The sequence below is a fragment of the Felis catus genome, chromosome B3, assembly GCF_018350175.1.
Source record: "Felis catus isolate Fca126 chromosome B3, F.catus_Fca126_mat1.0, whole genome shotgun sequence".
NCBI classification, from domain to species: domain Eukaryota; kingdom Metazoa; phylum Chordata; class Mammalia; order Carnivora; family Felidae; genus Felis; species Felis catus.
Window position 1 is genome coordinate 46,421,324 of NC_058373.1, and position 23,442 is coordinate 46,444,765.

At 40.2% G+C, this 23,442-nt stretch overlaps 1 protein-coding gene and 1 pseudogene across 1 annotated transcript in view; both read right to left on the minus strand.

Annotated features, from left to right (window-relative positions):
* Positions 1 to 23,442, minus strand: part of AQP9 (aquaporin 9) — a 47,770-nt gene that overhangs the window by 16,210 nt on the left and 8,118 nt on the right. The window contains exon 3 of the mRNA XM_003987104.6: positions 1,075 to 1,201. Within this exon, the coding sequence (XP_003987153.1) occupies positions 1,075 to 1,201 (127 nt within the window). The remainder of the gene's footprint in view (positions 1 to 1,074; positions 1,202 to 23,442) is intronic.
* Positions 15,564 to 15,644, minus strand: LOC111561087 (annotated as a pseudogene).

Here is a 23,442-nt window from a genome sequence, read left to right on the forward strand (position 1 = left end):
TGGAAAGGGTGCCAGCCAGCAAATGACCGTTCCAGGTGCCCAGCCCAAAGAGGCTCCCCCGGGGTCTGGGCAACCATTCTTCAGGGCTCCAATGGCAGTATCTGTCACCAGGCCAGCTGGCCAGCATGGTTGTCTGGCAGGCCTGCTCTGCCCAAAGGCCCTGCTTATAACGCCCTTCCCATAATAGACCACTGTGAATATTGTGTGACCGTGGGGACATGAGGTTTGCTGTCACGTAGACCTGCGTCAAATCTTTGCTCTGCTCTTTGCCAGTTGTGCGACTCCAGCAATTTATTTAATATCTTGGCGCTCCACTTTTCTTGGTGGGATGTAGACAGTAATGCCTGCCTCAGAGGCCTGCTTTAGAGAAAAGAGATAAAGTATGGACAGCCCCAGGATAGCACCCAGCACGTGGTGTTTCCCTTTCTTCCTTTATCCCCAGTGGTCCTGGCTTAGTGTTCTGACAAGGATTCTGGAAGATTCTGAGTGCCTTTGAGAACTGGATCATTTCCACAGTGCTCTCCTAAGTCCCCAGACTGCGTTAAATATCATCATTTCATTTTGCTTCTCAGAACATTGTGAGTGGCTTCTAATCAGGGCAGAATTAGCCCATGATCTGCTTGATGAGACCTGCACTTCCATGACAGCACCAGTCATTTTGCAAGTGGCATAGACTTTTTCATTGCTGTGGGTAAAGGTCCAGGGATTTTTCTCTCTTGGAGTGATCTTCACTGGGCTCGGCATGGGGTATCTGAGAACAGCTTCCAGGCATGGGGTAGAGAAGTTAAAAGATCATATTGATGGATGAAGAATACAATATAGTGACTAGATTTAGGGGTCAGCTAGTTCTGAATCCTAACCCCATCTCTGTCTCTTGCTAAATGTTGCCTTTGCACAAGTCACTTACCGTTTGCTGTCCCCTTTGATTTTAACATCTATAAAAATAGAATCAAATACATATTCTTTCAGGGTTGTGGAGATCCAAATAAATTGAGGTATGTAAAGCATCCAACACTGGGCTAGCACACTGGGACAGTTGAATTAACAGCAGCTATTATTATTTCTATTACTTACCAGAGACACCTCCAGTCACATAAATGGCCATTACAACTGCCATTGCAAATCCAACATTGATAGTGACAATTCCTCCCAAGTGTCCACGACTGAGGATAGCTTGGGCAACAGAGCCACATCCAAGGACCTGGAATGAGAGGAAGCTTCCTAAGTGGGGATGGCCACTGTCAAATACAATGGAAAGCCACAGGAACAAGAAAGATGTTTTAAGCAGACATGTAGATTGGGCTGCCTCAGGCTTCATGCAAATCAAATCATAATAATCCCCCTGTGCACAGAGAGCAAAATGGTGGTTCTGAAGCTGTATCTGGCTTACAGATGAGGTTTCTGGGCCTGCAGCATTAACATTTTCCCCATACTTGTAAATCGGGTAATTTCACACCATGATCCAGGGTTCTGCTCTTAGTTTAAATCAAACTTTTTATTTGAGGCAGTTGTAGATTCCCTTGAGGTTATAAGAAATAACACAGAAAGATCCCATGTACTTTTTACCACTGGTTCCTTTTCATCAATCAGAAGATCTAGCAACCACAGGGAAATAATTTCCTGGAGCAGAGCAGCAGCTGGTCACTCTCTTTAAATTAATGTTTATTTTTGAGAGAGAGAACATAAGTAGGGGAGGGGCAGAGAGAGGGGAGGCTGCTCAGTCCCTTTAAACAGAGCTTGTATGCTCCCAAGCGGCTCACTCACTTCACTCCACTCACGGAGGTCTCCTTCCTGGCCCCTATCGGAGAGCTGGCAATCCCTGCTCTAGAAGTTCCCAGTGTAAGCCATCTCAGGCTCACAGTCATATGCACATCTGACAAATGGAAAGGCCATTTGTACCATGTACAAAGCCATGGGAAAGGGCATCTGATGTGCAAGAAAACAAAAGAAAAATGGCAGGGGGATAGCATTGGCAATCTAGCTCTTCTCATCCCCATGTCTTTTCTCCCTGATGAGGCTGTACTTTCTTAGGGAGCCGGGCTGCCAAACTTACTGCTTCTTGCATTCCCTCTGGCACCAAGCACAGAGCTGTGCTTATAGGAAGCACTCTGCAAACAGTTATACAGTAAAGATGAAGTAGGATCTTCCATAGTCTTCAGCTGTAGAGGGTATTTTGGAGAATGGGATAAGTATTCAGAAATGTCTGGAACAAATATATTATGGTACATCTACTCAGCAGAGTACTATGCAGCTGTATCACAGAATGAAGCAGATCAGTGTGTACGGAAAGATTCCCAATATATACTATTAACTTTTTTTCATGTTTATTTATTTTTGAGAGAGGAGAGAAAGTACAAGCAGGGGAGGGACAGAGGATTTGAAGCAGGCCCTGCCCTGACAGCAGCGAGCCCAACACAGGGCTCATACTCATAAATCATGAGATCATGACATGAGTCGAAGTCGGACGCTCAACCAACTGAGCCATGCAGGCGCCCCTATATTAATAAATTTTAAGAAAAGATATAGAGCAGTGTTAAAGCACACTGCCAATCGTATTCAAAATATATTACATTAAAACCTTGGATTGTGAGTAACTCGTTCTGCAAGTGTTCCACAAGTGAACAAACATTTCTAATAAATTTTAAGTTGATAAATGAGTGATGTCTTGCAATACGAGTAGTCTGTGATGCCTAACATCACATGATCACAACCAAGTTAATGATTCTCTCTCTCTCTCTCTCTTTCTCTCTCTCTCTCTCTCTCTCTCTCTCTCTCTCTCTCTCTCTCTCTCTGGGATTGTGGATGATTGTTTCTCATGCTCAGATGCTCGGTCTCAGGCTGCAGTGTTTGGCAGTTATCATTGATTTTCCAGAATGTTAGAAAGTGCTCACAACTGACACTAGTGTATTTTTTGTCACTTCAGAGCACCTATGGACAGTCCTCTGCTTTTCCAAACAAAGTAAGCTTAGGAAAGAATGCTTTGCTTCATTCTAGGTCAGACTGCCTGCAGATAGAGACCCTTCTGCTGCTGCCTTATTGACAATTACATTAAATACAGTATATGACAAAAGTTTATTAATATTGTACTATAGTCAACATCCATATGAGCATATACAATGGCCCCCATGCAGAAAAAATTCCATTGAGTCAGTAGATAGCAGTGATTCCATAAGGGATTGTGAAAGTCATCCTACACAATAACCCTTCTCTCTCTTGTCTCCCTCACACCAGCTACAAAGTTTTTCAAAGGCAAGTAAAAAAAATTTTTTTTATTTTCTTTAGTATTTTGTATTATATTACAGGACTGTAATCATTTCTACATGAATATTTTTGAGTTGTGGAATGAATCATCTGAGTTTCCATTATTTCTTAAGGGAAAATTTGCTTTGATATACAAGGGCTTTGGATTACAAGCATGTTTTTCGAACTAATTATACTTGCAAACCAAGGTTTTACTGTGTATGTATTTCTTTTTACATTCATGAGCCATCTCTATGAACACAGATCAGGAGATGGTACTTCCATGGGGGGAGCTAAATGGCCAGTGCAAATACTGGGAGAGAAATTTTCATTGCATACTTTTTTTTTTTTTAACCATGTGTTTTAGTTTGTTAGTACCTCTATAACAAAATACCACAGACTGGGTGGCTTATAAACAACAGGCACCTATTTCTCACAATTCTGGAGGCTGGAAGTTCAAGATCAGGATGCCAATATGGTCAGGTGAAAGCCCTATTCTGGGTTGCAGACTTCTCTGTTGTATCCTGCAGAGCAGAAGGGACTGAGCAAGCTCTCGTGAGTCTTTTAAAAGGGCACTAATCCCATTCATGAGGGCTCTATCCTTGTGTTCTAATCACCTCCCAAAGGCCCTACCTCTAATACCATCACTGTGGGCATTAAGTTTTTAGCAAATTAATTTGGCGGGGGAGAGGGGGGACACAAATATTTGTAGCATCATGCATTTCCTAATTTTTAAAAAATGAGTCCTATATTTTCACTGAACAACTAAAACCCTTTAATCACGGTCCATTAAGGAAACATTTGATGAGAGAGTGTTACTGGGAAAGACAGATTAGTTACATGAAGTCTATTAGAAAAGCAACAAGACAATAAATGGCCATCAGCCATCCTCATGCTGTGTTTTAAACAGCTAGTATGCTCCTGGAGGAATAAGTTCTGGACTGTAGGATCATTAAATCATTGCTCTTTATATTTTGAATTGGCCAAACTTTTTCTAGAATACATGGCTCAGCTTGGGTTTCATAATGAAACAACAACTTCAGTAAGGACTCAGCATCAGGTAAAGAATATTATTTAAGGACACGTGGGGAAAGGTTTCAGAAATAAATATGCTCAAGGAAAAAAGAGATTAAAATTGTGAATGCCTCTTATCAGGAAGATAATAACCAGCCACTATGTGTCTCTTCACAAAAGGATGAGAAGTGTGAACCTGAAGTAGGAGAGGTAGCACATAAACAATTTCTTGACAGTGATGGATTAATTCTAAACCGCTCCCCCAAGGTGCATTTGTGAGGTCTTTCATAGAAATATAATATACAAACAATAATTTCATACATATAGAATGATTTTGTTTTACTCCTCCCTGAAGGCAGAGAAATTATCTTGATGGTCTTTCAATAGCCTCTGTAATCCCCAATTCTAAGACATATTGACTCACCTCAGTTCTAACTGCTGGATGGTAGGGTTAAGTAGGTGGCTTGATATCTTGAGGGACGCCCTTGGGCTACCCATCACACATGCACTGGCTTGGCTCCAGACCCTACACTGAATCCTAAGTGAGGTTGTAATAGGAACATGTTCCCCTTTCCTTATTCAAGAACATCCCCTGGGTCCATTTCATAGCCTATCAATTTCACTTAGACTTGACCTATTTTTTTCCCAGAATCTCTATCTATTATAATAACTCTCTGAATTAAAACCACCACCACATTGGTGTCTTTCTTTTTAATTTAAGCGGAATTAACTGCCCTGTGCACAACTTCCAAAGTAACTGGCATTTTGGCAGCATCTTCAGAAAACAAGAATAAAAGTTTACTGACAACTGCCATGACTTGATTTAGACAATGAGGTGTAATGAGACACATCCGGACACAGGCCAGTCCTGAAATATTACTGCTTTCCATATAAGCATCTTCCCGCTTTTATGGTCTGATGCGTGTGCACTCGTGCTAGTCTAGAGGGGACAGAAAAGTTTTAAATGGCCTGAGTGGATTCAGGGAGGCCTCTGCCCTGTCAAATTTCACAATGATTAATTCTCTCCTTTTCCACCCCAGATGCTGAAATGGTTTTTTTGTTCTTTCCTCGGGAGGATAATCGATGCGGTGTGCTGTGGGAAAGGAAGGAGGACAAATGAACAGTGTGGGGACTTCCCTGACCATCAGAAATTGCCACTCAGATTTCAGCCCAGATTTACATCATTGCTTTTAAATTTTAAAATACATTTATTATAGTCTCAGAGGCAATGAGGAAGTCAGGCAACTACCCTCTAGTATCACCCCTTGCCTGCCTCGTCCCACCTGAATTTACTGCACAGGGAAGCAGTCCTTGGATATCCTAATGTATCGCGGCCTGATTGCTAGGGAACTGGTCACCCACTCTGGTTTCCTTCTTCTGTGCGCCCAGTGTAGTTTTTTTTCCTTCCAAAATGAAAGAACTTTCCTTCATGGTATTACTGAGAAATTTTCCAACCAACTCCCTAACCTTTGAAAAGCCTGTCCTACCATTCTCCTTCTTAGATACAGAGAAAACCTATTATCTTATCCACTTTGTCTCAGTTTTCTGGTCTCCCTATCTGGAAAGCTGTTTTGGACCCATTACCCATTCATAACTCACCACACCTAACCTTTGTTCTTTGAAATTCAATCGTACTGTCCATACTATACAATTAGTGCTTAGTTGTTTTCCAAATGCCGGACCTTGGTTTCCTTATCTAGAAAACAATTTCTAAGATTCCTTTCCATACCCACAGCAAACACTAGGCTGGTTTATTTTGTTTTATTGTTTCCTTAGGTGTTGTGTTTCCCACGCCCACCATCCCCTCCTTGTATGTGGAGGCCATGTACAGACCTTCAAGTTCTGTTCCACCTTCTTGTCAGGATCTAGCAACTGCTCAGTCTAACTGCCTTCTCCAGGAGAGTTAGAGAACTCACAAAAGCATGTAGAGGAGGAAAGGTGTTACAAGTCATGGATCTGGTCCTCACTGTGTCCTTCGCTGTGCCCCCAAAGCTCCTCATTCATCTCTCATTCATATTCTCCCAATAGCTTCACCAAGCTTTCTCTTCTCTCGTCTGCCAATCCACCAACCTCCTTTCTGCAAATACCACCACCTTCTACTTACTCCGTGCCTGTAAGTTGCCTTGAAGCTCAATGACAATGTAGAATATCACATTTGTGTTCGTTATCCAGCACTATGTAACTACCCCTGAACTTAGTGGCTTAAAATGACAACATTTATTTTGCTTGTGAGTCTGCAGTTTGGGCAAGGTTGGTCAGGGCATTTCAACTCTGCTCCATTTGGTGTCAAGTATGATGGTTCAAAGTTGATAGGATTATAATTATCTAAAGGCTAACACATTCACGTGTTTAGTGGTTGATATTGGCTCTCAGCTGATGCTTTAGCTGGAGCATTGGCCCAAACACCTACAAATGGCCTCTCCATGTGGACTGGCTTCTTTACAACATGGTGGCTCGGTTCCAAGTGTGAGCACCATAGTCTCCAGAGCCTGGGGTCTTAAACCGTGCATGATGCTCTCTCCTCAGCCTTAGCACCATGCTGGTTCTGAACTCAATGGCACACATGCTGGATCTTATATAGGCATTTCACCAACAACATCCTAAACAGGTATTCATCTGGTCCATGTTGGATTACTGTGAGGCATAGGGAGCTCATTATCACATCAGGCAGTTTGTGCTATATATTTTTTCATTGTTCCATTGGCTGGGGAGTCCTTCCTTATATAAAGTTGGAATCCTCTCTCCTGTAATTTCTGTCTATTAGCTCTAGTCCCATTCTTGGGACTATAAAGAATAAACTTCTTTCACATACCGGGCTTCTAATAAATGGAGGGAGCCTAAGGTCCTCTCTAAGTTCTCTTTCCTGGATGCCTGTCCCTTCATTTTTGATTCCTAAGAGTCAGATTCCCAGTGAGTCTCACCTGGTTGAGCTCTGGGTTGTCAGCATTCCTCTTAAAACACAGGGCCCAGAAATGGGCACAGTCCTCCCTTATTCGTGTGTCATGTTCTGACATGGTAATTTATCCTATACCCTCTGCTCATTGCTTCTACTGCCATCTAGTGGGACACTCAGGCACAGGATGTACTTGAACTGTTCACGTATCTATGCCTGATTTTCCCAATTTTATAAGGTATACAAGATCATGTGTTAAACTTCTTTGTCTCTGTAACAGCATCTAGAATATTGGAGGTAATTAAATAAACAGATTTTAGCTGCTGTTTCCAGGTACGACTGTCGGTGTCTGTGTAAATGAACATGTCAATTCTCAGTCTCAGCTTGATTATCTATTAAAGCGTAATAATAATACCAGCCAGGCTTGTTTCATAGGATTGTTTAGTAAAGGTGCAAATGGGATAACAACAATGAAAGCACTATTTAAATGACAAAGGGCAATGACAAGTGCAGGATATTATTGCTTTTAATATAAACTAAAAAAGAAAACCCCCATTTTGGGTGAGTAAGTTAAGACAAACGGACTCATGAACTTAACCACTGACTCACTGATGGGTAATAAAACCAGGGAGAAACACATCTACGACATGTATTACAAATAGTTGCTGTTTCATTCCTAGTAGTGGGATAAATTTGCGGAAGAGAGAAAGTGGGAAGCTGACAAGAGCTTCACATTGTTTTGCCTATTTATGATTCCTCTCCAAAGATGGGTCCTTTCATATTTGGTGGGGTTTTAGTGCTTTTGGTAGGAAAGCAACACAGAAATAGCAACAGTATTATCAGGCACCACATGTGGCAGGAGTGGGAGAAAGAATTTCAGTGGAAAAGCAAGAAGGACATTTGAAAGGCAGTTGGACTGGTGACCAGTCATTCTCAATCACCCAGGCCAAACATTCTGGAATCATTTGTATTCCCTCCTCTTCTCTCCCTTTGCCATTCATGGCCAATCATTCTCAAATTTTCTGAGTCTTCTTCTGCAGCCCCCAGCCAGTGTCCTCACCCCCAGTGTCTCCCCACTCAGTGACCATGCCAGATGGAGCACAACTTATATGCCATTACTCAGGAAGTAGCAGCACAAACACCTCCACCTGGTCCTCAGGGCCCTCTGGTGCCTTGCCTCGTGACTCATCCACTTTCTGCCCAGTATTCTTCAGCATAAATCTGCATCAGCCAGGCTGGTGTCCCAGTCACTTGAGTCCTTTGAGCTCATGACACTCATTCCCACCCTGTACACCTGCTCATGCTATACCTTCCAGCAAAATGTCCCTTCTCTTCACTTTCCCCAGCCAAACCCAATCTATTCTTAACACTGAACTAAAATCCTACCTCCTCTGTGGGGTTTTTCTTTGACAGCTTCAGCCTGCAGAGGCCTCTTCTGCTTCTTCTACTATGTCTTTACAATGTCATTTCATTATATTCCACCTTGCCTCGTGTCACCCCACCAAGACTGTAGCGTCTGCCACAGCAGCTCAAACAATATCTGATGTAATATATTAAAATGTCTAAACATAAGCAGGGAAAGTAAAACCCTGTGTAAATGTCTTTTCAAGAGAAACAGTCAATTTCAGGGTAGGATGTGAGAAGTGGGAGGTGTGATTTCTAAGAAATATCAGTTGGGCTGCTGGCAAGTTCCCAACTGAGCCATGACCCCTACGACAAGCTGATTACTGGACACAGATCAAGTTATTATCACAGACAAATGCTGGAGATGGGGAGAAAGGATAATAAGCCTACTACTCTCAAAACTCTTAGGTATCTATTACCTCCTTTACAGTGCCAACCAAGATGTTCCCAACACAGTACACAGTGCGTAATAGACCCTCAACAAATATTTATTTAGTCAGTATGTAAAACAGAGACTCAATAAACATTTATTTAGTAAGTAGGTAAAAATTGAGTCCTTTCAGAAAAGCAGTCATTAATAAAGGCTAGGGATTCTTTAGCAAAATGTTTACAAATGTTTGCAAATGCTTGCAACACGAGGCCAATGATCACTAGGGAAACTTGTAATTATTATAAGGGGTCTGTGATTCTTTGTGTGCATCAAACATGGTCCAAATAAGGGGAAAAAAACCCATGTCTCATATCTACTTTTTGTAGTTCAGTATTTTCAGAATTAATAGATACTGAAAGAAGAGTTGAAAGGACTTCTTGGGAAATACTGTCATGGACTTTGGAGTTAAGGCTTCATGAAATGCTTACTATCTTTACTCATCCGTTTAGGGTAGCATGGATAAAGAAATATAAACACCAGCTACGATCTATTTGGTGTGTTCTTTGTGCAGGCTTCCATGCTAAGTGCCTTACCTGTATTACTTCATCATTATCAACTTATGTTCACCCTAGGAGAAAAGTACGGTATTATTATCTCCCTTTTATGGATGAAGAAATTGAGGCTGAGAGAGGCCAAGCAATTTCTCTAATGTTACATAATAAAAAATAAAAGAGACAGAACCTGGATTTGATCCCAGGTCTGTCCTAATCGGAGGCCTGTGCTCTTAACCATTACACATTGGGTGGAGTGAGAGGTCATCAGAAGGAACAAATACCCCCGAGAATTGATAGAAATATTCAGGTAGAATGCTGGGCTCCCACAGTGTGGGATCAGGGCACCAGTTTTCCTGTCTCATACTGCAAGTGAAGGGCTGTCCGGGAATGCTGAAGGACTTGGAGACCCATGATAGCAGCCATCTGTTATCAATCTACCCAGTGCAAACAACTGCATTGTAAACCAGGTATATCAGTCCAAGGGGGCTGAAGGCCTGAGGATGATGCTCATTTGGGGACTCTTCTTATAGTTCTTGGGCTCCTGTACCAGGGCACGTGGCGTTTCTGGTGATAACAAACATGGTCACTTTGGTCCGACACTTGTGAATTTTCCCAAAGCTTCTAGTGACCCAGCGAAAAATCCTTTCCAGGCCCATTTCCCTTCTTTCTCAGAGACCAGTGAGATAGGCTGGTGACTAAGTGCAGGTTTTCAGTTTATGCAAAACCTGTTTCACTGATTAACATTTGCTTGCTCTCTTGCTCCTCCTGCATAGGCAACTTCCACTTTTGTCTGTCTTCTTTCCTCTTGGTGTCTCGCAACTTTGTGGTCATCGGGAGAAGGTACACTCATGTGCCCGATGCTGACCAAACCTGCCTGGTACCGGAAGTGAGTGGGCTGAGATAATGGTGGGGCAAGGCCTTTATCTGTACTGATGAACCACACCCACGAGCTACATAGATGGCACTGGCCAGCATTCTGGGGACTTATTAGCACTCATATCTGTTCTCAACACTAAGATCCAAGAAGTGAAGCCATTCCCCCACTCTCACCTGCCCCTTTAACCAGACCCAAGAAGTAACCCAAGGGGCCATTGTAAAATGCCCCAACATTTCCCAAGCTCACCTGGCTAGTATTTATTTATTACCATTCTCTTGAAAGCTTTTCTAAGAAGGGAATATCCTCCTTTAATTTAGTAATGCCAGTTTGGGACATGTTTGTTATGTCTCACGTGGGAAGCAACCATGTGAGCCAAGAATGTGAGTCATGTATGACTGTTTACCTTGTACATTGGTGCAGGTCTTCTTGAAATTTAGGGGAGGAATATATTTTATTTTTTTTTTATTTAAATTTTTTTTTTCAACGTTTATTTATTTTTGGGACAGAGAGAGACAGAGCATGAACGGCGGAGGGGCAGAGAGAGAGGGAGACACAGAATCGGAAACAGGCTCCAGGCTCTGAGCCATCAGCCCAGAGCCCGACGCGGGGCTCAAACTCACAGACCGCGAGATCGTGACCTGGCTGAAGTCGGACGCTCAACCGACTGCGCCACCCAGGCGCCCCAGGGAGGAATATATTTTAAATGAAAAATATCCTTCAGTGGAGAATTTGTCATTTAATGTAAATGTTCATAAAACAGAAGTCAGTATTCAAAGAGTATGCCTGTGGCAACATTTGTAATTTAAATGAACTGATTTGTTTACACACACACATATATGTTACAAATACTCTCTTTTAGTCCCCATAATAACTCCAGGGAAGGAAAACTCTGCTGTTTTCTTCTAAAGAAACCCTTGGACAAAGAAATTAAGTAATTTGCCCGAGGCCATACAACTAGTGAAAAGATCTTTTGGAACCTAAAATTAACATTTGTGTCCAAAGGTTGTGTTTCTTCACTTACCCTAAACTGCCCTCAACTGTACCTGAACAAAATAAGTAGTGTGTCCAGATTTGTGCTTTACAAGTCTGTCTTTCAAAAAATGTAATATAGTAAACTAAGATCCCCAAATCTGCAAGTAGCCCTAATTGTGATCTGGCATTCACTCAGCCATTCCTTCCTCTCGTCATTTATTCCTCCATATATATGTACATTCGGCACATGTGGTGCCTCATGGTAGCAGGGGTGCAAACAAAATTCAGACACAGGTCCTCTAAGAGCTCACAGAGTAGTGGGAGAGGTAAGATAGCTGAGAACCAGTAAGAAAAATATGGATGAAGTGTGGTGGTGTTATTTAATATTCTAAGCTTGTTATTTTTTTTTTTTTGATGTTTATTTATGTTTGAGAGAGAGAGAGAGAGAGAGAGAGAGAGAGAGACAAAGCGTGAGTGGGGGAAGGGCAGGAGAGGGAGACACAGAATCTGAAGCAGGCTCCAGGCCATGAGCTGTCAGCACAGAGCCCAATGAAGGGCTCAGACCCATGAATCGCAAGATCATGACCTGAACTGAAGTTGGACTCTCAACCGACTGAGCCACCCAGGCACCCCACTAAGCTTGTTATTAGTAAATGGCTTAAGCATTTATGGCTAGGGAAAGTATACCTGGAAATGTGGTTTTATAGTTTAGTCTTACAACCTAAGTGAGCTATTTTGACATTTCAGTCTCCCCAAATTCTTGAATTATCTGATTAATACCCCAAATTATTGAATCATCATAGTATTTAATAATACTATTAAATCTGAGATGTATTAATATATGCACATAACAGATTGGCCTAATGAGCAACTTGATTAAAATTATATGAGATCAAGATTTCTCTTCTGGTACTGCCTGAAATAAAAATGGTTTTCACATGATTGCCTCAATCAATTTTGCCAGGTGTTAGGATGAGAAAAGAAAAGGACGACAATCTTGCACTGAGGAATTTGATTTCCAATAACAGGCCTCTTATAAACAGATGATATTGAATAGAAGGCTGAGGTCCTCACAATCTCTCCACTTGCCTTTTCTGGTGAGAATAGTTTGTAGAGTGTGGTTAAGGACACCTTGAGAGCACAGTCACAAACTGGTGGTCCATGACTGAAGACAGTCTATGAGTGGGATTGACTCAGAGATATGCTTGGCCTACATGGTGATTTTTTTTTTAATTTTAGAAATTGTTGCTAGTATTTAATCTTATTTTTTAATGGTTATTTATTTGTTTTGGGGGGTGAGGGGCAGAGAGAGAGAATCCAAAGCAGGCTCCATGCCCAGTGTGGAACCCAACGCGGGGCTCCATCTCATGAACCATGAGATCATGATATGAGCTGAAATCAAGAGTCTGAGCTTGACCTACAGAGCTACACAGGCACCCTTGTTGCCAGTATTTAAAAAGAAAAATTACACATAGACCTTTTTTTTTTTTTCAAACTTGAAAGTCTGATAAAAATCTACCCCATTCCTACTTGGCCACAGTGGAGACAGTATGGGTGGCAGACGCCTCCTGAGACAGGACAGACACTTCCTTCTTAACCCTGCCATGTCCACTTCACCCATATATGTTACCTGCCTCATCTCAATAAGCTTTGGGGCTACTGACTCCCATCTTAAGTCCTGGGAGGGGAGGAGAAATCCATTTAGCTTTTGGTGTTGGTGACTTCCTGACCCCACAGATATCCTGGTGATAACAGCCCCAAGATGAGATGCAGCACAGACTCTCAGTTCCGGAGAGAGAATCTGTGGCTACCTTCAAATGAAAGACTGACTATGGGCAAGACTTTAAGGTAGCAGTGATAGGGAGACCAAAAGCACAGTCTCCATTATTATTTTGTACAGTTTATTTTGAGAGAGAGAATGCATAAGTTGGGGAAGGACAGAGAAAGAGGGAGAGAGAGAGAATCCCACACGGGCTCCATACTGTCAGCGCAGAGCCTGATGCAGGGCTTGAACTCATGAACTGTGAGATCATGACTTGAGCCGAAATCAAGGGTCAGATGCTAAACTGACTCAGCCACCCGGGTGCCCCGTATAGTCTCCATTCTTGAGAAGGGAGTCACTTTGGGCCTTTGACAGAGGTTCTCCTCCTCCTATAAACATTTTGTTTTTTGTAACTGGAGAGGAAGGAGAACAAATGCCAATCTGTCGATACATTCTCTGCAAACCTTGGCCCTTCAGCCTGTGCTGTAGGTATATGTTACTATAAGTCACACATCCTACCTATCATACATCTATTTACTTTTTGTGACTATATCCACTGGAACATGTCATGATAATAGAAACAACAACAGCTAATATTTTATTGAGTGCTTTTTATGAGTTAAGTACTTTCCATACATTAGCCCATTGGTCCTCACATCAACCCTTTGAGTCAGGTCCTCTCTCTTACTTCCTCCATTTTACGAACAAGGGAATGAAGTTTAGAGAGGTTAAAAGAATTTCTCACATTCACACACATGGGGCCCAGGTTTGACTACACATGATTTTGACCACTGGATAGGTGAATGAACAAACATTAATAGCACATGTATCACACTGTCATGTACATTGCTTCCATTATTCTTCCCAACATTTAATCCGCATTTAAAAATTGGAAGGCCAGGGCGCCTGGGTGGTTCAGTTGGGTAAGTGTCTGACTTCAGCTCAGGTCATGATCTCACGGTTCGTGGGTTTGAGCCCCAGGTTGGGCTTTGTGCTGACAGCTCAGAGCCTGGAGCCCGCTTTGGATTCTGTATCTCAGTCTCTGCCCCTCCCCGGCTCTCAGTCTGTCTCTCTCTCTCAAAAATAAATAAACGTTAAAGAAAAATGTTTTTTAAATAGAACAAAAAGTGGAAGGCTGGAGAGAGACAAACCAACACAGACTCTTAACTATAGAGAGCAAACTGATGGTTGGGGTCGGGGTAATGGGTGAAATAGGTGATGGGGATTAAGGAGGGCACTTGTGTTGAGCACTGGGTGTTGTATGGAAGCGTTGAATCACTATATTGTACACCTGAAACTAATATTACACTGTATACTAACTGGAATTAACATAAAAACTTTTTTTAAAAAAATGGAAGACTGGATAACCTAGCAGAATTCATACAGCTAATAAGTGGCAGAATTTGAGTCTGGAACCAGGTCTTCTGATTCCTAGCTCTGTGTCCCTCCTGTGCCAACTGCTGCTGTTTTGGTGGGTCTGTTTGTTCCCTTTATTAGGACAGGATGCATATTTATGCACAGCTTTCTAGTCAGTTAGTTTTCAAACTGGAAAATAAAATGTTCTCAGTCATAACAAAAATAGTCACAAAAAAACCCAAGACTGAAACCTGGACCTTCTGGTTAAAAATAAAGTATTTGATGATATGTGGCCTGAGAAAATATCAGGATAAGATCAATCACCCCTCAAGAACCAGCTGTACTTGGAAAGAGATGATGTTAGGGCAAGCTCATAAAAACAGAGGAACATGAAATTTGAGAACCAGGTGAATGGGCGAATGGCCAACCTCAGTGCTCTCTAAGTAGAAAAGAGGACCAGGCACAAACTTGGGTCTCAGAAACATAAGGTGATTAAACATCATTCTTTCTCATAGGATGAAAAGAACAATGCTCTCCTTTTCTGGCCTATATCAGGTGTTCATGTCCCTCAACTCATCCAAAATAATGCTAGCTTGGACAAGAACTTGATCACAATCCCTGGGTCAGAATTAGGAACTAATTAAACATTTATTTATTGAGGTATGAGTGTTCAATAGGATAAGCATGGGTCTGATGATGCTGTACATAGATGGAGGGTTGCTGAGGACAGTTCTCTCCCCATCCCCCACTTTTTTTGGTAAATGTTTATTTATGTTTGAGAGAGACAGAAAAAGCATGTGAGCAGGGGAGGGACAGACAGACAGACAGTGAATCCAACGCAGGTTCTGCACTAACAGCAGAAAGCTTGATGTGGGGCTTGAACGCACAAACCGTGAGATCATGACCTGGGCCCAAGTCAGATGCTTAACCAATGGGGCCACCCAGGCACCCCAAGGACAGCTCTCTCTTTATTCAAAGTGGCCTAACAATGTTAAGAACACCTTGGGTCACTTTCAGTCTGGAAGATACCTGAAGACAGGAATTCTGGGGCAAATTTGTTTCTTAGATTCATTCCAGACCTAGTATGTTCCACAGACCATCAGTTCCATGAGATGCTCCTCAAAAAAAAAAAAAAAAAAAGGGATCTGTGCAGGGGCCATGCTAATCTTCTCTGTATTATTCTAATTTTTCTCCAAAGAAGACATACAGATGGCCAACAGACACATGAAAACATGCTCAACATCACTCATCATCAGGTAGTGCAAATCAAAACTACAATGAGCTATCACTTCACACATGTCAGAATGTCTAAAATAAAAAACACAAGAAACAACAAGTGTTGGTGAGGATGTGGAAGAAAGGAACCCTTATGCACTATTGGTGGGAATGCAAGCTAGTGCAGCACTGTGGAAAACAGTATGGATGTTCCTCAAAAAATTGAAAATAGAATGACCATATAATACAGTAATCACACAAGTGGGTATTTACTCAAACAATATGAAAACACTAATTCAAAAAATATATGCACCTTTATGTTTATTGCAGCATTATTTACAATAGTCAAATTATGGAAGCACCCCAGTGTCCAATGATACATGAATGGATAAACAAGATGTGGTATAAATACACACAATGGAATATTATTCAGCCATAAAAAAGAATGGAATCTTGCCATTTCCAAGGTGATGGATGGATCTAGAGGGTATAATGCTAAGCAAAATCAGTCAGTCAGAGAAAGACAAATACAATATGATCTTACTCATGTGTGGAATTTAAGAAACAAAACAAATGAACAAAGGAAAAATAGAGACAGACCAGGAAACAGATTCTTAACTATCGAAAACTGATGACTACCAGAGTGGAGGTGGGTGTGGGTGATGGGTGAGATAGGTAATGAGGTTAGGAGTACACTTATCCTGATGAGCATTGAGCAATGTATAGAATTGTTGAATCACTATATTGTATGCCTGAAATCAATATAACACTACATATTTACTATACTGAAATTAAAATTTTAAAAAGGGATTTGTTGGGGTGACTGGGTGGCTCAGTTGATTAAGCATCTGATTGTTGGTTTTGGCTCCAGTCATGATCTCATGGTTTGTGAGATCAAGCTGAGTCGGGTTCTGTGCTGATAGAGAGAAGCCTGCTTGGGATTCTCTCTCTTTCCCTCTCTCTCTCTGCCTTTCCTCCCTCTCTCTCTCTCTCAAAATAAATAAACATTAAAAAAATAAAAATAAAAAAGGAATTTGTAGTCAAGTAAGTCCAGGGTCTATATATTCTATTTCCCTCTTAGAGTTTATAGTGAACATTAAAAGCTCTGATAAGTCCTGTAGTTGAAGAAACTGCTTAACTTGGTTTAACCCAGTGTTTTCCAAACATATTTGGGACGGACAGCATATTTTCTTTCACTTAATTCTTATTAGCATTTCACAGAACTAGTATTCTTCAGAATACATTATGAGCAACTACCTAAAACACCTTGAAGGGAGAAAATCTGCTGAGTCAGCTCTTTTAGGGGAACAAGGGATTGAAGAAAATGTACATGAATATGTAAATTTTTTTTCAAATACAAAGGGTATACAATAAAATATAAGAAATTTATCTCTTGGTGTGTGTGGGTGGCTCAGTCAGTTAAGCATCTGGCTTTGGCTCAGGTCATGATCTCACCTGTATTGGGCTCTCTGCTATCAGCACAGACCTCGCTTCAGATTCCTCTGTCCCCCTCTCACTCTGCTCCTCCCTTGTGCACAAGCACTCTCTCTCAAGCAAAAAAAAACTTAAAAAATAAAAGAAATTTGTCTCTTTCCCATCCCAGATTTTATATTTTATTCTTTACAGTAACTAATATCACTACTTCCTGGTATATCCTGTAAAAATGTGTGTGTGTGTGTGTGTGTGTGTGTGTGTGTGTGTGTATGTGTTTATACAAATAGGAGTATTTTATACATACCATTTTCTACTGGCTTTTTCAAGTTGTTAGCTTAATGAATCTTTTCATAACAGCATATAAGAATTGGCCTCATTATCTGTAATTCCTATATAGCAGTTCATTGTAAGGCTGCACCCCAATTTCTTTAACCACTTACTTGTTGATAGAGGCATGGGTTTTTCAGGAGGTTTCCTCCCTAGAAAATTTAAACTTTGAAATAGAGACTAAGGCATGTGGGCTGATTCTAGGCTGGGAGAGAAATGAAGCCCTCAGATCTTTTTTGGTCTTGGCTGGTCATGCTGGGACTGTGTGTCTTAGCATGATCAGCCAATCTATCATGATGGAGGAGGGGGGCACATTTTGCTGGCATATTTTCTGTTAAAGCATTTTCTTTGCTTGGTGGGTTCCGTGGGCTCAGCAATCCTACCAGGACATGAAATAAGGTGCCCACTACATGTATGGAGTAGACTTCATTGCTGGGCTGTTTTAACATTTTGATCAGGCCTATCAGCTACCTCACTTTTATGAGGCTTCTCTTCCTCCCAGTCCTTCAGTTTATGCTGTATCTTCATCATAAGGCTGATGAGTAAAGAGGAGACAACGTCTGCTCTCATTTCTATGTTCTCCTTTCTTGTCAAGTAATGGAAACATGTTGCAATGGGCTTTGTCACTAAAGAAAAAAATGAACCAAACCCATTCTGGAAAGTAGAAAACAAAAATACTTCCTCTTTGAAAGTCAATGAATGTAGCAAGTTTTCTGAGTCAAAATTCAAACTCAGGGATCAAAAACAGAGTTCTGTTTGGCAGAATTGTTTGGCTTTAGGAATCTGTAGCCTTTAGATCAATGACCCAGAACAGACTTTTCTCCCCAGGTCTTTTGGAACTCTGAAATTTTCCAGGCCAGTCTGGCCCTTCATGTTCACTGTTGGTAAGGGGAACTCTATAGGAAAGTCCTCCTTCAGCTGATCCTGACTCAGGCTGTAAGGACTAGAAGAGAATCAGCTTCATTTGGAGAAAGCATGGGATTTCCTAGTTAGTCATTCATGGTCACACATCCCATGTGGGGGAAAGGGAGCAGAGAGACATTCTTTTTTTTTTCTTTTAAATATTTTTAATGTTTATTCATTTATTTTTGAGAGAGAGAGAGAGAGAGAGTGAGCGAGGGGGTTGGGGAGGACAGAGAGAAAAGGAGACAGAGAATCCCAAGCAGGCTCTGCACTGTCAATGCAGAGCCTAATGTGGGGCTCAAATCCACAAAACTGTGAGATCATGACCTGAGCAGAAACCAAGAGTCAGACACTTAACAGACTGAGCCACCTAGATGCCCTGCAGAGTGCCACTTTTTTGGGGAGAGTGCTCTTCAACAGGGTATGCACATTCATCAATCTTCCTTTTCTAGTTTTCCACTTTACAACAATCATTTCTTGTTGGTGATATACCTGAGCAACCTCCCAGAAACAAATGTAAGACTGCTGTGGAAGAACAACCCCACAGTGCAGGCCGTATAGAATTCCCACAGAGAAAAGCAAACCCTCCTGGAAGAGTTTACACTACAAATTTAGAAAACACTAAAGGAAGTTTTCTTTTGTGAATGAGAGTGCATAAAATAAACAGGATTATTAGTTCCCCCAAAACTTGAGATGAACAGAACAATCATAAAATACCATCAGTACATTAGGCTTTAGTGAGTTAGAGAAAAGAAACACATGAGAAGAGAAAAGAAAAGCAATTTTTGAAAAGAACCAAATAGAACTTCTAGAAATGAAAACATATTAATGAAACTAAAGACTTAACCAATGTATTAAAAGATTAGATACAACAGAGAGGAATTCGTGCATTGGAAAATAGATTTGAGACAACTACATAAAATTCATCATGGAGAGATTAAGAGATACAAATATGAGAGAAGGGTAGAGACATAAATAAAAAAGTAAGAAGGTCAGGCATATATGCACATTTAATAGGAATTCTATAAGGAGAAAACAGAGAGACTGGGGAGAGGCAAGGCGATTAAACTAAGAATTTTCTAGAACTGTATAAATTGTGAATCTTTAAATGCTGATAAACAATGAATCCTGAGCGTTATGTGTAAAATAAAATAAGCGCTAGTCATATTGTAGTGAAATTTCAAGGGAAAAAAAAGAGAAAGTCTTTTTGTTGTTGTTGTTGCTTTTATAATTTTTAAAATTTCAGTATAGTTGAAACACAATGTTACATTAGTTTTAGGTGTACAACATAGTGATTCAACTTCTCTATATGTTATATTCTGCTCCTTTCCGATGCAGTTACCATCTGTCACCAAACAACACTATTACAATACCATTGACTAGATTCCCTATGCTATGACTTGTATTCCTGGAAGGCTGTATCTCCCACTCCCCTTCACCCATTTTGCCCATTCCTCTATTCTTCTCCCCTCTGGTGACCATCATTTTGTTCTCTGTATTTATAGGCCTGATTCTGCTTTTTGTTTATTTATCCATTCGTTATGTTTTTTTAGATGTCACATCTGAGTGAAATCACATGGTATGTGTCTTTCTCAGTCTGGCTTAAATACACCCTCTGTCTAGGCCTGTCCATGTTGTCGCAAACGGCAAGATCTCCTTCTTTTTTATGGCTCTATAATATTTGTGTGTGTGCGTGTGTGTGTGTGTGTGTGTGTGTGCCACATAAAAAGAGAAACTCTTAATAGAAACTAGGGAAATTCAGATTAAGACAAGAATTAGATGAACACTAGGTTTGTCAACAGCAATAAGAGACATTGGAAGGACACCTGCGAATTGCCAAGAAAAACCAGTTGTCAACCTCAAATTCATCAGCCAATCATTGAAACTTGAGAGTGAAATAAAGAAAAACTCAGGCAAACAAAGTCAGGGAAAGTTTATTCCTCACACACCCTTTCTGGAAAATTTCCTAAGGAAAGGTTTTTTTACTGCACAAAGAAGGAAAATGCACCTAAAAGTAATGCATATATGTATAAGTAATTAGCAAATAAACTGATAAGAGGTAGTAAATTTAAATAAGTAATCATCATTAAAAATACCAATAATAAAAATATTGGAGGTAGAATTTAAATATCAGACAATAATGACATGTAAGATAGAGTGGTTGATTACAATCAGGATTTTAAAAAGTTTTTGTGTTGTCCAGAAGGAAAGAAGTTGATTCACTTTAAACTTTGTTAACTCTAGAATACATTTTTTAAAGATGAAAGGCTAAATACTTAAAAATAGAACAAGCACAGGAGAAAGGGGAGAAATAAAGAAACCTGTTCAACTCGATGGAAAAATGTAAGAAAGGTCACTTAAAAAGGGGGGCCGGGCACCTGGGTGGTTCAGTCAGTTAAGGGTCAGACTCTTGATTTCTGCTCAGGTCATGATCTCACAGTTCGTTCATGAGATTGAGCCTCTGCTTGGTATTCTCTCTCTCCCTCTCTCTGCCTCTCCCCATTCATGCTGTCTCTCTTCTCTTTCTTTCAAAATAAACTTTAAAAAAAAAAAGATCAAAGCAGAAATTACTGAGTGAAAAAAACACATTAAAAATTAGAGAGAATCATCACAAGTACAGTAGAGATATTAAAAGCCATATGGAAATACTATGAAAAATTATTTCACAATTATTGCTTTCACTGTATTGATTTTGAAAATATTAGCAATTTTAAAAACTATGTTTGAAAACACAAATGAAGTACAGTTTCCTAGAAAAAATATAAATTGCTAAAATGTAATTAAGAATAGAAAATCTAGGGGCTCCTGGGTGGCGCAGTTGGTTTGGCTGAGTGTCTGACTTCGGCTCAGGTCATGATCTCAAGTTCTGTCGGTTCAAGCCCTGCATCAGGCCACATGTTGACGGCTCAGAGCCTGGAGCCTGCTTCATATCCTGTGTCTCCCTCTCTCTCTGCCTCTCCCAACTTGTGCTCTCTCTCTCAAAATAATAAATAAACATTAAAGAAATTTTTAAAAAAGAATGGAAAATCTAACTTAGACAATTAGACATAAGTTTTAGAGAAATCTTGTACACTTCTCTCTCGCGTTTTTTTTAGTGCATATGCTAAGTAATCTTCAAGGAGTAGGTAATCTTTACTTTATACAAAATGTTTCAGAAAATATAAAAAGAGGGAAAGAACTACTTTTCATGGTGCTAATGTAATCTTGGTGATTAAATTAGACAAAGGACAACATAAAAAGAAATTATAGTCCAAATCCTTAATAAAACATTGCAAATGAAATGCCACATGATTAGGTGGAAATTCATCTCAGAAATGTAAGGATGGTTTAATGCTAAAAACATTGTCAATGTAATTTTCTTCATCAACAGATAAAAGAGTAACCCCTATGCTTATCTCAATAAATATAGAAGAGATACTTTTTTAAAAATTCAATAAACATCCCTAATGAAAGTTTTAGTAAATGAGGGGCAGATAGGAATTCCCTTACTCAAATCAAGAATGCCTACCCAAAGCCTATAGGAACTGTCACACTTAATGGTAAAACATGAGAAGTAGATTCTTTAAAGTTGGGAATAAAATAACAATGCTACAATGATAGCTTCTAATAACCTTGTACTAGGAAGGTTTTAACCATGGTAATAAGAAGAAATTAAATATTAAGGTCTAGAAAGAAAGAAAATAAAAGTTCTCATATTCTCAGGGAAAAAAAAAATTGTTTGTACCAGCACAATCCAATAGAACTTTTCACATTAAGAAGGGCACTTGTTGTGGGAGCACTGGGTGTTATATGTAAGCGATGAATTACTGGGTTCTAATCCTGAAACCAATATTGCGCTATAGGTTAACTAATTTGAATTTAAATAAAAACTTGGAAGAAAAAAAAGAAAGTAATTATAACAAAAATATATGGCATTGGTGCTGGTTTGGACAGAGAAATCACTAGAACTAAAAGTTTTGACATACAACCACCTTTATATATGAACTGATATATGATCTATCTAACTGGTATATGATATCATCACAATCAGTAGAAGCAGAACAGACTGGTCAAATACATTACTGAAACAATTGGCTATTTTACCAGATAAAGGGCACCTACTCTGCACCATACACCAGAATAAATTCTAATGATTTAAAGACTTAACTATGAAAAGTAAGACGTTAAGCTATAAGAAAACACAAAATATCAAAATCCTATTATAATCAATAAGAAAAAGTTAAAAAATGCAGAGGATATGAGCAGGCAATTTAAAGAATAGGAAAGCTAAAGCTTCAGTAAACCTGAAAAAGATGGTGGATTGCATTAGAAATTCATTAAAATTACTAGTGAAATTCTATTTCTTTTTTTTTTAAGTTTATTTATTTATTTTGAGAGAGAGAGAGAGAGAGAGAGAGAGAGAGAGAGAGAGAGAGAGAGAGAACGCACGAGGGAAAGGCACAGAGAGAGGGAGAGTGAAAATCCCAAGCAGGCTCAGCACTGTCGCATGTCAGCACAAAGCCTAACGCGGGGCTCAGTCTCACAAACCGTGAGATCATGACCTGAGCCGAAATCAAAGGTCAGACACTTAACCAACTGAGCCACCCAGGCACCATGGCTTCTTATATGTCGAATGGGCAAAAATCTAAAAGTTGGATAATATCAAGGGTCAGTGAGTACATGGAAAACAGAGACTCCTATGTTGTTGATGGTACTTAAATTTAAAACCACTTTAAGAGCAATTTTACAATATGCATAAGTTGAAGATGCACATGCCTAGGGCCACCAAACCTACTTCTAAGTATGTACTCAGAAGAACTCTGGGACACACATACAGGACACGTACAAAGACGTTCACTGCAGCAGTGTTGGTAATGTGTTGCAAACCACATAACAGTTCACGAGGGGAACGGATACACAAGCCCACTGTACTACAAAAGTAAAATGAATTGCCCACACCTACATGTCCCCAAAAAGATAAATCTCAGAAAGTGTATTTGGGAGGAAATTTTCAAATCGTAGAAGGCATACAAACTATGAAGCCATATATGTACATTTTGAAAACATATAAAACATATATTGTTTCAGGCAACAGCAGTGGAAGTTCAAAAGCATACATGAGAATGGTAATTTCAGCATGGT